The 18,285-nt window shown below is 48.0% G+C and overlaps 1 protein-coding gene across 3 annotated transcripts in view; it reads left to right on the forward strand.

Annotated features, from left to right (window-relative positions):
- The window catches only part of LOC101952891 (synaptotagmin-B-like), a 30,007-nt gene extending 12,389 nt beyond the window's left edge, over positions 1-17,618 (forward strand). For 2 of the 3 annotated variants that reach the window (XM_065591946.1, XM_008173017.4), the window contains exons 3-7: positions 237-352; positions 2,390-2,782; positions 7,304-7,423; positions 13,967-14,078; positions 15,837-17,618. In XM_065591946.1, coding sequence (XP_065448018.1) covers positions 237-352; positions 2,390-2,782; positions 7,304-7,423; positions 13,967-14,078; positions 15,837-16,150 — 1,055 coding nt within the window. In that variant the 3' untranslated portion in view covers positions 16,151-17,618. The remainder of the gene's footprint in view (positions 1-236; positions 353-2,389; positions 2,783-7,303; positions 7,424-13,966; positions 14,079-15,836) is intronic. The other variant, XM_065591947.1, reaches the window with a different exon arrangement.
- The last annotated feature ends 667 nt before the right edge of the window (positions 17,619-18,285 follow it).

Consider the following 18,285-nt stretch of genomic DNA (forward strand, 5'->3'; position numbering starts at 1 on the left):
GCCACAGGACCCTCTGTTGCGTTTTAGTGATTTTGGGTGGCTTGATTTTTAGGTGTCCAGTTTGAAGGGTCTGATTTTCAGAGGGCAGGTCCTTGGCACTTCTGAAACTCCAGCTCTTTGAAAGGCATCTCAGATTGGGCATCCAAAAATCACCTTTGAAAACCTTGGCCCCTGGCTTTATATTTACAGATGCCATCTCCAGGCTGCTGCACTAATCTTTGCTGTCGTTCCCACAGAGAAGAAATACCTTAGTGAAGCCTGTAAGGACACAAAGGCGGAGAATGGCATCCTGGGGGATAAACTGCGACCAGCTCTCCTTGACATTGCTAAGCAGAGCCTTCCTGATGTCAAGGCAAGTGTGCTAACCCCAGGGCACCTGCAGAAGGTCAAAGGTGTTTTTTTGATTACAAAAGGGTCAGAATTGAGAAGTGGTTGACCAATTTCCAAGGGGCAAAATACTCTACATTGTAAGGGGGCTTCTCTTCTGCTAAGATAAATGGGAAGCAAGCAGATGCTGAAGGAAATCCTATGTTTCCCAGGCTTGGCTAATCAACAGCACAATTATAGAAGTGACTGGGACACAGTAAAGGGAGATTTCTAATCCCAGTTAGAGTTGAGCATGGTGTGGCTAGTGCTGTGAAAAGATTCTTCACAATCTTCCAGGGTACTTTCATCTTCATGACCTCCAGCATCCCAATGTTAATCAAACCCTGAGCCTCTCTCAAGTGCAAAAAAACAAACTGAGTTCAATTACATTAGGCCTGTGGGGTTGGGGAGAAAAAATCCTATAGGTACGTGGGGTTGACACCACAAAAGTCATTTCCCTTATGATCTAATCCAGATTTGAATCTAGTTTGAACCTAGGAATAAGAAGCCAAGGTATTAAACCACTGACACATCAAATTTCTCTTTTCACTGGCCCCATTCAATCACATTATTCTCTCGGGGATTGTAATCCACACTATGATTTCACAATGATGCTGTACTTGGGTAATTACTCCCCACCATACCTCAGCCTCCAAGAGAGAGGAGTGTTACTGGAGAGTCTACATACTTCTGGGAGCCAAATTCAGCTTGGATCTCTCCTCTGTGAAGCTGTCTGGGGGTGTCAGCAGCTCCAACTGGAAATGGCATGACACCCACTTTTAGCAACGAGCCCTGGAGAAGAACCCTTTCCTCCATTTCCTAGAGCTTTCAGAACTGCAGGTGGGCATGAGAGAGTCCGGGGCTAGGAGAGATGTAAGATACAGAAGGAGCAATATCTGGGGAGCATAAAGGAAAACTTCCTCCTGTTTGATTACAATCTTGATTTCTGTTTCCTGTTTGTCTCTCTGCCTCTTATTCCCTCCTCTGAGAGGCTTTTGTTCTTACTTGAACACTCTCTAATCTCCCCCTTCTCATTTCTTCCTGATTCCCTCTCCACTCATGTAGTACCCTCTCTGCTTACCACAGCCGATGCTGTTTCTGCCATGGCTCAAAGTGAACCTGGATCGCTGGTTAGCTTGTGGAGATTCCCAGCCAGCTAGGCCTCTCTGGGAGGGACTGGGAGAGCAGTAAGAGCAAAGCTCACAGACACACAAGCAGACCAAATCTCCAACTGGCATAAATGGGCATAACTCCACTGCAGTCAATGTGGGAATGCTGTGCCCAGCAGTACGAAAGGGAAACTAGAAGAGCTACAGTATTTACCTGCTAGATGAGAGTGAGGTGCTGCCAGCAAACAAAATTGCCCCTTTAGGACAGCAGCTGCTTTCCTCAGGCAAATTTAAAGAGCCAGCCCCAGCCCGAAAGGCATACTAGGAAAAAATGCCTATCAGAGGGCAGCAAGAGTTGATAGGGATTAGGAAGTTAGTAAGAGAGGTGCTGCTAGTGGTGTTTTCACTACTGTATCACAGGAATCATGCTCTAGTCTATGTTCTGATCTCCTCCCTCTGTGTCCTTTGTAATGATTTTCAGAGGCAACAAAGACTTTTGAACTGAAGTCAATGGAGCTATCCTGATTTCTAACCACTGAGGATTTGGCCCAAAGAGATATAAACCACTTGCCTCACGTCTTGCTTGCCTAACCACATCCAACACATACAAGGCCCCTCAGCACACAACATTTGGCTTGTCTACACTTGAAAGTTAATTTGCATTAAGGTAGGGTATGAATTTAAAATGCAATAACTATTCCTGAATCACTTCATCTCTTAATCCAGAATAAGAGTGTCCACTCATGAAGTGATTCAGGAATAGCCATTCCAGAATCACTCCATGTGCTGACAAGCCCGAAAGGGCAGATCACCACTAGGTATAAACAGGCCTTCAGTTTCAGTGACCGGAGGAAGAAAATAGATGTCTGTCTTGCCTGTTTACATTGTTAAAGAGCCAGTCTCTCTTTCTCCAGATCCAGAAACTCCAAGAGGAACTGGACAAGCTGGGTACCTGCCTTTCCCCCTCCTGCACCAGCACCAAGAACCCAGAGAGTGTGGGCAGCAACGCAGACTTCCTGGAGAGCTCCCGGGGCAGGCTGAGATTCTCCCTCTTCTACCACAGGGAGCGACTTGAGCTGCTCTTGACGGTCATTGCAGTGACAGGCCTGCCTAGCCGAGGGAGCGCTGACTCTGCTGTTCGGGTCCGGCTGCTGAAGCAGGTCCCATCTCACATCTCTGGCCTCCAGTGCATGGTCCATGAGTGGCAAACACAGGCGGTGAAGAACTGCAGGAAACCTGCCTTTGGGGACCAGTTTGTCTGCTCCCTGCAGGAGGCCGAGCTGGAGAAGAGCACTGTGAAGTTGGAGGTGGGGCTGGCTCATTCTGTGTTACCTTTGTCAGGTGCTGGTTAAAGAGGCTCAGCTAACGGTCCTGGAAAATGAGGCCTTTTCGATACCCACAGAAAAGGTGCATCATGGGAAAACTCCCCAATGCTGTCCCCTCCAGGTGTATTGCTCACTTCACCTCTGAAAGGGGAAGATGGGATTCATTCTCCATGCCCAGTATCAGAGGGGTAGCCGTGTTAGTCTGAATCTGTAAAAAGCAACAGAGGGTCCTGTGGCACCTTTGAGACTAACAGAAGTATTGGGAGCATAAGCTTTTGTGGGTAAGAACCTCACTTATTGAGATGAAAGTCACTTGCATCTGAAGAAGTGAGGTTCTTACCCACGAAAGCTTATGTTCCCAATACTTCTGTCATTCTCCATGCCCGTCCACTCCATATCCTCTCTGAGACTAACAGGGTCTCACTGTGTGGCCAGTTAGGGTGCCGGGCTTGGTGTGACATGAATGGGACTGTGGCACAAACGCCCTTCACACAGGTGGTAAGGACTGGGGTCCTCTATATCAGCATTTGAAATGCTCAAACAGCAGTTCTTTGGTATTTTATTTCTGGGGCCTGAGGGGAGTGGCAGTATCTAAGTCAGCGAGATTTGATGGCTCTGATGCAGGACTGGCTGTGATCACTAGGTAGCATCACTAGCTTTGCCTCTCTCTCAATCCTTGGATACAAGGGTTCTCTGGGGAAATCCATTTGCACTCTTGGTCCATCAACGGCTTATGGAACAATGGTTCCTCCCTCTGGATAATTGGGGTAAACACATGGCCCTGTAGCGAATCAGTTGCCTACCTGGGAGGTGCTGAGGAATAATAGCTAGGATGAAGTGGAGCGTAGTGGCATTGAGTGGGTGAGAGGAAGGGTAAGATGAAAGTATCACATTCCTTCAAGATAAATCAGACATGGTTTATGATCTTCCAGGACAACTTTCAGAGGGGTAGCCATGTTAGTCTGGATCTGTAAAAAGCAACAGAGAGTCCTGTGGCACCTTTAAGACTAACAGATGTATTGGAGCATAAGCTTCGTGGATAAAAGCGTATGCTCCAATACATCTGTTAGTCTTAAAGGTGCCACAGGACTCTCTGTTGCTTTTTACAGGACAACTTTGAATGTAGGACAAGCAGGCAGCTGCCTGGGGCACTGCATCTGAGGATAATGAGGGGACAGCTGTGGTCACTCACCCCCAGGCCAGCTCTTCTCCATCTGCATCATTTCTGCTCATCCACGTCTCACTCCAAAGGAGTGTCCCTTCTGTTCCTTCATAGTCATGTGCAGCAGCAGGTGCCTTTGAGTCAGCATCCTTCATTTTGGGTGCTGCAGCACCTCTTTTTAAGCATCACTGCAGGCAAGACAAAGGCTTCTGGAGCACAGTTGGGTACCCAGGCCACCCACTACACACATAAATGAGAAGAATTCCTTCTGGAGGGGGAAAAATGATACAGGTAGCAGTAAGGACTAGAGCAGGAAGTGAGTGACTGACTTTTGGAGAGGCATATTCAAACAGGGCACCAATATCGCTTGAGCTGTACTCTGACCTCCATACATAAACAGAACATATGGCTCTTGTCCAAAGAGGAGGGCTAAGCAGATCTAGCAAGTTTTATTTCCTACTGCTTTTCCTTAAAGTGCTCCCAGCCCTTAACCTGAGGGCATCAAAAGCCCCTCTGAGTTATCCACAGTTTTTATTAACAGGAAGGAAGACGTCCCCCAATCAGGGAGCAGAAACAATACTATGGGACTTGGTGCCCAACCATTCAAACATTACATCCTCACACAGCAAACAATTTGAAAGTGTTCCGCAGGCTGGAGTGTGTTAGTACAGAATATTCACTGAGCAAATGGGAACAAGGAAGCCAGTGGTAAAAAACAGAGGTAGGTGCACAGATTACAGTAGAACCTCAGAGTTACAAACACCTTGGGAATGGAGGTTGGTCATAACTCTGAACAAAATATGATGGTTGTTCTTTCAAAAGTTTACAACTGAACATTGACTTAATACAGCTTTGAAATTTTATTATGCAGAAGAAATTCTGCTTTCGCTTTATTTTTTTAGTTTACATTTAACACAGTACTGTATTTGCTTCTTCTTTTATTAATTTTTTTTTTGGTCTCTGCTGATGCCTGATTGTGTACTTCCAGTTCCAAATGAGGTGTGTGGTTGACTGGTCAGTTTGTAACTCTGGTGTTCATAATTCTGAAGTTCTACTGCAGTGGTCCCCAACCTTTTTCGTCTGGTGGGCGCCAGACGACGAGCCGTGGTGGTGGACGAGCATCCGCCAAAATGCCGCCGACAAGCGGCAACTTCAATAGGCGTTGCTGCCGAAATGCTGCCGACAAGCAGCGTCATCCAGAGGCATTGCCGCCAAAATACCACCGATTTTCGGCAGCATTTCAGCGGTGACGCCTCTGGATGACGCTGCTTGTTGGCGGCATTTCGGTGGATGCTCGTCCTCCGGCTAGTATGCGGGTGCACTTAGATGCCACGGTGCCCGCGGGCACTGCGCTGGGGACCCCTATTCTACTGTATTTCCAACCAAAGAGCTCGACTCCTGAATAAGTTGCTCACTATGTGTGATCTGCACAGCTCTTCCTCCCAGTAACCTGAGACGCCACAAAGAAAGGGCTCTAAACCTAATCCTTTATGTATATTAATAGGGATTTTTTTTGTTTTTGTTTTTTCTCCTCTGCTACAAGAGCTTACAGAGACAGGGAGCTTATGCCAAGAAACTAAACAAAAGCACTATCTGTTCCAATACAGTTCAGCTCTCAAGACAGGAGTTGATGAGGAAGTCCCCTAGATGTAAGTGTTAGTAGCTGTATCAGGTGCTTTCTGTTTTCTGACTCAGCTGGTCAGTTTTTCATGGCATTGAGGAAGCAGCCCCAGAATGTGTTTCATATTTATGCATATTTTTATGTGATTATGGTTTTATTTTATTTTTCCTCTATTGGAACGTAGGCTGATTCTTTTGTTTCCATTCTCTTCCTGATGTTATGTTGTTAAATCAGCATATTGCTACTCCTCCCGCCCCCAGACTATAGTGATATTATGGCAATGAGTTCCACAGACTATCATTGAGACCAAGAGCTTAGAAGGATACACATGCTTCTGGAAGCCTATATGGATCACAAGAAAATCCTGAGTTGCAGTAATATGGATTGAAAACCTACAACCACCACCCTCAGGAGTTACAGAAAGGATGCAAACTCTCCTGCTTCAGGGTACAAGTCAACCTCTAATTACAGTTTGGAAGAAATTTTCCCTGGTAGCAGGTTATCTCATAACTGCCTCCTGCAGCATTCCTTGCACCATGCCTGTAGCAGCCAGTACTGGCCACTCTCAAAGACAGGGTACTGAACTGGATGGTCTGCAGGTCTGATCCAATACAGCAATTCCCATGTGTCACTACACACCTGCTATGTCTTGGCAATGCTCCAGGTGGCTCAATACTCCAAAGCTTCTCTACTATTTAGCCCTCAATTTTCCCATCTAATTACATTTACTCTTATTCACTTACATATGGGACCTTCAATGACAAAGTACCTAGCAAGGGTATGAAAGGAAATGCAGCAAGCAACTAACCAAATAACCATGACCAGAGTGGCTTGACCAGCCATTAACAGGCCCAGTGCTTGGGCAACAGTGAACTACAAAGGGGAGAGGAAGAGGCCATGCGGCGAGAGTGAAAGATGGAAGGAGACAAAACTGGCGCGCAGAGGAGAACAAAAAAATCCGCAGGGCAAGTTCCTCAGCTGTCTTAGAACATCTTTGCACAGCTCCTTTATGTCTCTATAATGTACTGGATATTGAGCTGTTGGATCTGAGCACCTCCAGAAAGGGAAAACAATGAATTTTCTCTCTCCCAGTAGGAAGCATTCTTAAAGTTTTTGTTTTTAACAACAGAAAGATACGAGAGTGCAAAGCTGTTCTGAAACCCATGTGAACAGCCACCAGAGGATTCTCTTGACATGTGTGGGGGGATTGTAAAGAGAGACGTTGGGCTGCTCCAGCGGACACCTGGGGCCACCCTGGCACAGAGCAGGGTAGCATAAACCTGCCTTTGCACAGCCCATCTTGAGCTGTGCAGAGTGCTGTTTACACTGCAAATGAATTAACTGTGAAGGAGAAGCCGATGGAAGGAAGTGACCGAGTGGTGGGGGAGTGAGGAGAGAAGAGAGCTTGAAGGAGCCTGTTCAGGTGATAGGGGAAGGGAAGGATCCAAGTTTTATTTGCTGGGGATGTGCCTCCCTTGCTCTCATTTCAGCCCAATACTGACCCCTTCAAACCTGGTGCCTGGTAGGTAGGATTTAGACAGCTGCCCTGAGAACGTGATGCATGGACATGGAGCTAGGCCTTGTGTGTGAAAAACAAAGGCCAGGTCTGAGACCTGGCCTAGTGCAGACGTAATTCCAGTTGGCTTCAGGGGATGTGGTACTGCATAGCCCTGCTCCTGTGTCCCCTGTAGGGGGGATGCTGATTCTCTCTGTCCCATAGGTTAAACATTACAACAAGTATTCCAGACACACCATGCTGGGGGAAGTGAGGGTCACCCTCAGCAAACTAAAGGCCTCCCAACGTATGGAGTTCTGCGAGGAGCTACAGAAGACTACAAAGGTAATGGTTCTTGTGTCACCTCCCACAATGTAACTACATCATGATTGCACTGGATGTCTCCAGGGAGAGGGATAAAGAGCCTTTGACTTTTTTCAGGCAGTAACCGGCAGTCCCTGCCTTCCATCAGCATGGGACAGACCATGGAAAATGAGTGAGTGGCCTCATTACAGGCCTACTTTGTGCTCCACATGCTTCCCAGGCAGGCTCTGCAGAGAGGCAGTGGTGTTTGGGAGCATGGAGTCCTGACTGTTCTCCCAGGGTATGTCTCCAAAGTGCAATTAAACACCCGTGGCTGGCCTGTGTCAGCTGACTCAGGGTCACGGGGCTGTTTAATTGCAGTGTAGACATTTGGGCTTGGGCTGGAGCCAAATTCTGGGACCCTCCCTTCTCTTGGGCTCTCAGAACCAGGGCTCCAGCCTAAGCCCAAATGCCTACACTGCAAGCCCGAGGCACCTGACCTAGGCCAGCCGCAAGTGTTTAATTACAGTGTGGATGTACCCCCAGAGATGAACTATTCAAGTCAGGCTTGAGGCCCATTGGTGGGCAGCACAATGAGGCTCATACTGCTGCTGCCAGTGGCATACCTGCTCCTGGATTAACGCAGGACTAAAGTTAATTGGGAAGCTTTTAGCTGCACTAAAATAGCACGTACTTGTTTATGTAGCGGGAAGGTGCAAAATGAGAACACATTTTATATTCTAGGTTCCATTTATAACGGTTAATAAATGCTTAGCTAATGGTTATAAACAGGTTACAGTCTAGCTGGTTATAAGCAACCCCGAGTCCAACAACTCAAATAATTAACAATTTATTAAAATATCAATCCTTTATCAACTATTTATAAACAGAGCTTTAATATAAAGTGTTACTCAAAATGCCCCTTTTATTAAAGTCAGGCCCCTTTAACTGCCCTTGTTCTCAGGTGTATCAACTGCAAAGGCCATAGTTTGGCACTAGAGGAACATAATGCATATCAGCCTCCCTCTGCACAGGCAGCAACAACTACGGACACACTTTGTTATAACAGGAACCACACTGTGTTGGCTTGCACTGCCCCCAAGAACAAGGAATGGATGAAAGTGCCTTTCTTAGATAGTTTATTGCCACAAGAATTGTTCATTTAACTGTTACATAAAGAGTTGATACTGTTAAGTTATAGCCAAAATTACGTGAAATCAATATGAATTTGACAGGGTTCAAACCCACTGTAGAGCCAGACGCCCAGATTAATGCAAAACAGAGCAGTTTAGGAGATCTCAGGGTTATGAGAATGGGCCATCTCCTTGTCAATAAGCAAGGAAAACCATTACACCTACCAGTTAGAAGGGGGGGGGGGGGGCCACCAGCTGCACTGAAAAGAAAGATGCTGACAGCTGCATAAAGGTCCTTTTAGGGCTGCAGCTGCTTGCCTCTGGCAAATTTAAAGAGCCATCCCCTGAAGGGCATGCTGGGAAAAAACAATCTTATACAAGGGCAAACCTGTACTGAGGAGAATGGGTAGGGACCAGGAAGTTCCCAAGGGAGATGCTGCTCTTTTCACCACCATAACTCAGAAGTCATCTCCATATTCTGTCCCCCTCCACATTACTGATTTTAAGAGAAGACAAAGGCCTCATATACACGTTTTTGTGGAGAACTGTTGCATTAACACCTCGACAGCTTGTGATGGAGTGCTGAGGGCTGGCACTTGAGCCAGCACTCTGGTCACTATTTGTTCTAAATAGGTTCCCTTAGAGAAGGCCTAATTGGACAAAGGACTACTTGGATTACCAGGCCAGAGTGATGCTGGTGAACCAATTAGCTCATTAACAGGGAAACTGTTAAAAAAAAGGCACAGGAAGGCATGCTGGGGGAGGAGAGGAAGCCTGGTTAAAAGGAGTCTGCTGAATAGAGACACCATCTTGCCTCCTTTTTGGAGAAGGGGTTAGAAAGTTGAGATAAGTAGGAGGATGTAGAGACACAGGTAGGTGTTGATGGAGGGATTAAAACACTGTAAATAAGCCAGGAGGTCTGAGTGGGTCTGTGTTCGTGGAAGAGGCTGGGATATGCCACGCTGCCCCCATCATACAGGTCCAATGCTAGCAGCGGTGGGGACACTGCTGTAGTCTGGGCATTGGTATCTAGATGTGCCCTGATGGGGGTAGATGATGCTGTGGTAAGAATGCCGCTAACCGGTTTACACCACCACTGCTAGCAAGGATGGAGCTCAGAAACCACAGGGTGGCACAGCCTAATGGAGAGAAGAGTGAATACACAAAGAGAAGTAGGGCTCTGGGGTAGGAATTTGAAAAGTGCCTTAGGAGCACAAGTTCTATTGACTTTCAATGGGACTTGTGCTTCTAAATCACTCAGGCACCTTTCACAATCCCACTCTAAACTCACTGGGCCAAGCCCTCTGTTATACTCATGAAACCCCATTAACTTCAGTGGCATTATGTGCCACTGTACCTGACAGGAAAGATTTCCTCATTTGGCCCAATTCACCATTCCCCTTACCTTGTGTAGTGAAGTAGTTGAACCTGTGCAGAGTAGGTGTGATCTCACTGGCTAGTATCAGAGGGGTAACCGTGTTAGTCTGAATCTGTAAAAAGCAACAGAGGGTCCTATGGCACCTTTAAGACTAACAGAAGTATTGGGAGCATAAGCTTTTGTGGGTAAGAACCTCACTTCTTCAGATGCAAGTCATCTTAAGGTTTCTTGCATCTGAAGAAGTGAGGTTCTTACCCACGAAAGCTTATGCTCCCAATACTTCTGTTAGTCTTAAAGGTGCCACAGGACCCTCTGTTGCTTCTCACTGGCTAGCATTTTACATCCTCTTTGCACTGCCAATCTAAGTTCAGGGAAACAATGAATTAGGCCAACTGTTTTCATAAGAGACCAGAATAATTCTCTTGCTAACCTATCATGCACCTGGAAATACTGTCAGCTGAATGACTACCATTTTGGTGGCAGCAGCTGTTTTCAAACTCTTTAGAGTCCTTCCCAATAAACCAGTATCCTTGTACTCTGATAAAATTCAGCTTAATATTCCAGGGTTGGGAGAAGGGGAATGGTCATAGCAGATACCTCCTGCCTTGTTAGGATAACAACACTGATTCCACAATTACAATACAAGGATAATCAATTTGTAGGGTCCTGTGCACCCAGCAGAAGGTACTGCTGTTCTGTGGAATGGACTGTACAATTGATAATTGCAATTGATCATCACACAAACATCACCTAACTTGTTTCCATTTTTTATGAGATCAAGAGTTCGATAAAGGTAACTGTCTTGACATAACATACCTAGCCTTTTGTATGGCATTCGTTTTAGTCCCTCCTGACACATTCTGATAATTTTTTAGTACTATACATAAACAAACAAAAAAAATCAATGCAGTTCATTTTAAATGGATTGAAAACTAGTTAACTGACAGACAACAGAAAGTAATTGTCAATGAAGAACTGTCCTCCAGTAGGGGAGCTTCTAGTTCTTCAGGGATCTATTCTTGGCCCAATGCTATCCAATCTCTTTATCTATGAGGTTGAAGAAAGTATAAAATCATTACGGGTAAAATTTGCAGATGGCACACAAATTTGGGTAGTGGTAAAAAATGAAGACAGGTCAATTATACAAACTAAGCTGGATCGCTTGGTGAAGTGGGCTTGTTTCATGCATTCTAACACAGCCATATAGCTAGGAACAATGAATGCAGGTCACTCTTACAAGTTGGAGGACTATGCCACTGGAATGCAAAGAACTTAGGGGCCTTGGTAGATAACCAGTTGAACAGGAGCCTAGTGCAATGTTCTAGCTAAGAGAGAGAACAAGACCTTTGGATGTATAAGAAGGGAATATCAAGGAGGAGCAGAAAGGCTGCATTACCTCTGTATATGGCATTAGCGAGCTCATTACAGGAATACTGTGTCCCGTTCCGGTATTCACACTTCAAAGAGATGTTGAAAACTGGAAATGAGTCAGAAGAGAGCTACAACGATGATTTGAGGTCTGGAAAGCATGCCTTAGAGAGCCTAAAGGAGCTCGGTTTAGTTAGTTTATCCAAGCAAAGGTGAAGAGGTGACTTGGTTACAATCTACAAGTATCTACACGGGAAAGAGATTTCTCATATGAGGCTCTTTAATCTGGCAAAAATGCAAAATGAGATCTAACGCCTGGAAGCTGAAGCCAGACCAATTCAAACTAGAAATAAAGGGGAATTTTTAAACAGTGAGGATTTTCACTGAAACAACCTAGGAATGTTGTGGATTCTCCATCACTTGAAGTCTTTAAATCAAGACAGAATGTTTGTCTAAAAGATAGGTTATAGCCATGGGTGGCGGGTATCAAAAGCCGGATAAGGCTGAGCCTCCCCAAACAGCCCTGCATGGCCCTGCTAACTCTCTGCCACCCCTGCTTCCTGGTGCTGTGCTGCGGGTGGCTCTTCCCCTGTGGCCAGGGCCCTGGGATGGGGCTAATGGGGGCCAGCCTGCAGCCAGGGACTCTGCCAAGAGCTCTGGGGCTGAGGGGAGAGGCTGCGCTGCCCTCTCAGTGTTCTGGAGATGGGGGTGCTCGGGCAGCCTGGGCGGGATGGGGGGGCCTGGCGGCTGCAGCGTGTGTGTGTGTGTATGTGCACGTGTGCTCTGGGCTCTGGCGGGAGGAACGGGACCTAAGGCAGAAGGGGTGGGCTGGGCGCTAGCCTCCCTGAGCCAGGGGTTCACCCGTCGCCCATGGTTATAGCTCAGACAAGTTCTGGGCTTGATGCAGAAATTACTGAGTGAGGCTCTTTGGCCTGTGTTATGCAGAAGGTCAGACTGGATTATTAAAATGGTACCTTGTGGACTTAAAACCTAGGACTCTAGGGCCTTGGGGAGTGGGTCTAATCCTGAAATGCGTCACAAAAGAAAGTTTGGATTTCTCTCCCCATTATCCACATCACAGAACCATCTCCTGACATAGTGCAATTAACGGTCTCCACCCAAGATAGGTCTGGGAGTGGCATCTTTGCACCAGGCTGGTAAAGGCCTCCAAGGGAAAAAAAGAGACCATGGCCCCATGATCATGAGGGTAGAGCTCAGGGGCCAACTGTCTCTCAGGAAATCTCCAAGTAAAGACAGACAGACTTTCCTATAAGTGTCGAGTCCTGTGGAGCTAGTTCTCTGCACTGCGCCTTGCACCCTGTGTGAGGTGAGTGTGAAACATGTCCTTGTCAGAACAGTGATGACTCGGTGAGTTACACACAGACAGGTCTTTGAGGCCAAGTGGCAGGACTCCCTGTTACTCAGCTCCCCTCTTCAGGGCGTGGGAGGCAGCTACAGGCTCTTCACATCGCAGTTCAGTTATGGGAATACTGCTGGGGCACGTTCACTTCAGTCCTCTTCCATGCCTCAGGGGGTGGGGGCTGCGCTTCATGCCCAGTCCCCGAGTCTCAGGTGGATTGGGGAAGGGAGGTTCTGCTGTTTCCTTTGCTGGCACCTGCAGTGCATGGTGGAGCATGCCTCAGCAGAGCCAGCTGCAGGCACCCTCTGGCGAACAGAGAGGAGCTGAGAAGCCTGACTCTGTGTAAGCTTTAGAGACGGGCCTCTCATTAAACAGGCTGAGGACTGTTAACACAAATTGGCTGGCTGGGGAGATTTCCTGGTAGCCCTGTGAGTGCGTTTGACCCTGATGACTGGAAGCAGGTCCGGCGACAGCGATTCCGGGCCCCAGGGCCAGGGTTGCCCCGAGGGGGGTGCGGATCCTGGGGCGGAAGTAATGAATCCATCACTTCCGGGACCGACACGTCACTTCCGGGACCGACCAGGCTGTCCAATTGCACCGGCAGCTCGCAGGGCCCCCCAAAGTGTGGGGCCCGGAGCAGTTGCCCCGATTCGCCATACCCTAGGGACGGCTCTGCCCAGGGCAGAACAGTCAATGGGTCCCCTAGAAAGATCCGCCTGACATTTGGGCGGTGCTGCGCCTGCGCTGGCTGGTGCCCAGCAAGCTACCAGCTGCGCTGTTGAACGTGCACTTCCGGCATGGCCAAGGCTTTCGCATGCCCACTTGGCTGCCTTCGCTGCCACCTGTACCATCCCGCATGCGCCTAGGAGCACTGTGGCCCGCCCAGGCGATTTAAAAGGGATGCAGAGCTTTTAAATCGCCCGGGCCCCTGGGCAATTGCCCCCTTATACAGACCGCTCCCCCATCAGCAGGCCTGATTGGAAGTGCAGGGGGAGCTTTCAGGTCAGGATTGGGTGGGGGTTGGCAGTGCTGGGAGAGGGACACATTTTGTACAACACATGCTCATGCTCTGCTTGGCTTCAGTGCTATTAGTCCCTGGGTCAGGTTCTGATCCCAGTTGGAGGGTCACTCCAGATTTACATGGGTTTAACTCTGACCGTAAATAGCCTCCCTCGCTTTTCAGAGCAACTAAATACCTCCCCAAGTTTAGCTTTTCCTCCCTCAGAAAGTAGTCAGAGGGCAGCAGGCCACTATGCTGTTCTCAGCAGGGGCAGTTGAGTAGTGTGTGTACTGGAGGATAGAGTCAGGGTGGGCTATTCACAGCACTGCCTGCTATCCTTTCACAGGACCTTGTTGGAGAAGTCCTTGTGTCGCTGAAGTGTCTTCCCATCTCTCAGAAGATAGAAATTGGGCTGCTCAAAGTCAAAACTGCCTCCGTGTGCAGCAGTCCAGAGAAGAGTAAAGGCATTTATTTCACCTACTGTCTGTGGTTGCCTGAGGTTCTGTATCTCTGCAGCTTTCTCTGTCTGCGGCCTCTCTTCTTTCCCAGGGGAAGGATAGGGTATAAGAGAGAGTACTCGAGCTCCCCTTCTGCTGGCCCATTACAGTCCAGTGGTAGGGGAGTATTTGCCAAAACCCCACTGAACACTGTTGCACTGGCTCAGAGCCACTGCTGAAGCCCAGAGCCCCGGCACCGGGTGGGGCAGAATGCCATTGAGAATTGAAGCACAGGAGCGATAATGGAAGAACCCAGCACAGGGACTTCCACTACTGCTACTTGAGTGACTCTTCCCTAGCAGGGCAGTCTCCTCCCACACGCACACATACATTGTGTTAGTCCATTTCTGAGACAACGCAGAGATGCAAAGGGGCAGAACAGAGAACCTGGCCCTTGTACCTGCCATAAAGCCAGATTAGTCAGGCTCCTGATGATTATCTCAGTGTGGAGGAATCCACAGGTAGCATACAACTGACATCCTCCCCTCCCCCCGTGTGTGTGTGTGGTTGATGGAGAGATGTGGGCACAGTGTTGCTGTGCTCATGTAGTTCAGCTGTGGGGGCAGCTCCAAAGGGCCAGGGACCCACTTCAGAGATGCCCCGAGACTGCTCTACGTTGCACAAAAGCTGAAATGGCCCCGAGTCGTCTCGAATCAGGGAAACACAAAAGGTGACAAAGCCACCTTTTCCTTCCCGTGACCTCTGGGATCCTGTACCAAGCACCACCCAGCCAGACGGCACATCTGGGCACATTGTCGTCCGTGACATCCTCTTCCTCTGCCTGAACGGCTAGTTGGGGCTGCGGTGGGGGGAGAGGGGACAGAAATATGGGGCTGTTATCTTCTTGCATTGTATGGTGCGTAAACTGACAGCATTAGGGGATAAGTGAGTTGGATCTCCTGGCCACCCCATCCCACTAATTTGGCAAAGCCCTTAGCCCTTCCTGTGGTTTCTCTCTTGCCTACTCCTGCAGACATATTTCCACCTTCAGATCTCTCTTTTCTGGGAGGAACAAGGGCAGCAGAGAGTTCAGCTGCTTTTGAGATCTTCTTGCCCCAAGACCAATTGTTCCTATACCAGGTTCCTCCAACTAGGAGCAGAGCTGGCTGTTTTGCCAACCCAGGGTGGAAAAATATTTGATGCACATGCACACACCCCAAGAGCTGTGCAAAAATCCCACCACCAGAGTGGCACAGTGGTACGGTACACCTCAGGCAGTTGGTGCCCATGGCAACTACCCTGCTTGCCCACCCATAGAAACAGCCCTGCCACCAACACCCTTAGACTTTCTACTTGGAAGGGGCCTGACTCTCCAGTGCCTTCTCTCCCTTGTTTCCAGCCAGGCTTTGGTGTAGTAGGAACTGGGTTTAGTGTAACCATCCCCTTGCCAGTAAGGGTAAAATTCTCATCTTGATACCTATGCACCATTCTCATGGACTTTAGCAGGAGTCTCACAGACATTCAAGGGCAGAATCTGGCGCTAAGCATATACCTTGTGAAACTGTCATGGTTCACCAACACATAAGTGCATGGATCACAGGACCCAAATCTGATCTGTGGTTAACATTACAGCCCTCCTTCTGCACCACTGAAATCAGTGGGAGCTTTGCCCACCGAAAGGGTGCAGGATCAAGTCCATAGAGCAGTAACGTCAGGTCTGAGGGATGCCCACAATGTCCTATATCCTCATTTTTCCCTCTTGCTCTCTCCCTGCCCCAGGTGTGTATGCGAGAATAGACATCTCCTGCCATCTCCACAAACAGAAGCATCAGAAATCCAGCCCCAGGGCCCGAACCTCAGTCATCATCTTCAACGAGACTTTCCTCTTCCATCTTGCTGACCCTGTTGCTGGGGCCTGCACAGTCCTGGTCTCCGTTTATGAAATGAGCTCCAGGGCCAGAGGCAGCAGCAGGCAGCTCATTGGACAGGCTGTCCTGGGGAAGAGGATCCCCAGAGAAGCCAATGACCACTGGGCCCTCATGATGCAGTCTGTCCAGCAGCCTGTGGCTAAGTGGCATCCTCTGCTACTTTAGAAGGATTTTGCACCACTTCCATGATGTAGAAACTGGCCAGATTTTCTCCATGGCATCAGGCCCAACAGCGTTCGAAGTGGGTATCTTCCAGAGATGGGTAATAGCCTGAAGCTCCTGGTTAGAACAGCACTAACCGAAGTAGCTGCTAGTTGTGACAAAAGTTGCTGATTCATTCTCCCTCCCAGCAGCAGCAAGGGAATGTCTTTCCATCCCTGCCAAGTCCCATTGTGATTTGATTAACAGTACTATTGCCACAGCACCGAGAGGCTGCAACTGAGACCAGGGCCCCACTGCACTAGGTGCTGTGTATACACACAGACAGTCAGTAAGAGAACAACTCTGCCCTGATGAGTTTACAATCTGAACAGTCAAGGGAAGCAATGGGTGGGAGGAAAGGAGTATTATTATCCCCCTTTGACAGATGGGGAATTGAGGCACAAAGATTAAGTGACATGTCCAAGGGTTCACAGGGACTCTGTGACAGAGTGGGGATTTGAACCCAACATCTCCTGAGTCCCAGTCCAGTCCCTCAAGCATCCTTCCTCTCTTTCCCCTTTCTTTGCCTGGGAGAGTCTCAGATGTGGCACTTTCCCAGTGAAGGCACCCAGGCCTTGCCACCACTGCCTCCCTTCACTCACACGCACATAGAGTGCCTGTGGGGATGGATGAATACAAGACCTCGGCATCCCAGGCTGTCAGTCAGGCACTTTCCTTCAGTGATACCCCCATGTTAAAAACAAACATGCTTTGTGTAAATGCAGCCCCCTCTCACCTGCTAAAGATAAATGAAACAGCCCAGACCTTGTAAACGAGAGCAGAGCCTGCTGAAGTAGGAGCAACCTGCACACTTTGCCCTTGCTGCCCTCTCAGGAAAGGTCTGGCCCCTGTGGCCACCACCACAGCTGGAGAGCTGCCAGCTGCTAAATTTGGATGAATGGTTGTGATCCATCTCCAGCAAATGTGTGTGTGTTCAGGGCTCTCCTGAAGTGGCTAGGAGGCATGGTAGTGCATCTAAAGCTCATTAATGCTTGTAAACTGTTTTCTTGCCAGGATATCACCATTTCCCTGCACCGCATGTAGGGGTGGACAGTGGCCACTGCTCTGGGACTTCAGGCTTCTGCTTTGTTTAGTCTCCCAGCACACAGCACCCCCTGGTGGAGGCATGGCAGCACAATCTCACCTTGTCTGGCTGTAGAAACAGATCAGACCCCATATCCACCTAGTCCTGTATCCAGTCTCTAACAGTGGCCAGCACCAGCTATTTCAGTGGAAGCTATAAGAACCCTGCAGTGAATAGATGTGGGAGAATCTGATCCCCACATTAGGTCTCACCTGGATCTCTGTCAGTTAGAGAATGGTTTAAGCCCTGATGCACGAGGCTCCATAGCCTTTCCTAAATTTGTCATAATTAATTATAAGAATTTTGGATATTCTTGATACCCATAAACATGTTTTATCCCTTTTTGAATCTTGGTATGTTCTTGGCCTCAGTGATGTCCTGTGGCAGTGAGTTCCACAGTTATGTGAAAAAAGTATTTCCTTTTATTGGTTTTGAATTTCCTACCTTTTAATTTAATTGCATGTCCTCTGGTTCTTGTGTGATGAAACAGGGAGAACAGAAGCTCCAAATCTATCTTCTCTGTCTCATTAATTATTTTATATACTTTTTATCATGTCCCCTCTTACTCATCCTTCCTAAAGTGAACAATCCCACTCTTCAATCTCTCTCCATAGGACAGGCTTTCCAGGCTCTTCATTGAACCTTCTCTAGTTCTGCACCATCCTTTTTGAGATGGTGTGACCAGTACTCCACACAGTATCCAGATAAGGTCACACCCTTGCTTTATATGAAGGCATTAGAATATTCTCTGTATTATTCACCATCCCATTCCTTATACAGCCTAACATTGTGTTAGCTTTTGTGACTGCAGCTTCACATTGAGCAGAGGTTTTCATTGAGCTCTCTATATGGACACCAAGGTCCCTTTTCGAGCTGACACAGTTAATTTAGAATCCTGCAAGGTCCACAAGGAGTTTAAACTTTTCCCTCCAAGGTGCATTACTTTGCATTGATCAACACTGAATTTCATTTGCCACCATGCTGCTCATTCTCCTAGCTTGGTTAGGTCCCTCTG

The sequence above is a fragment of the Chrysemys picta genome, chromosome 4 (assembly GCF_011386835.1).
Source record: "Chrysemys picta bellii isolate R12L10 chromosome 4, ASM1138683v2, whole genome shotgun sequence".
Taxonomy (NCBI): domain Eukaryota; kingdom Metazoa; phylum Chordata; order Testudines; family Emydidae; genus Chrysemys; species Chrysemys picta.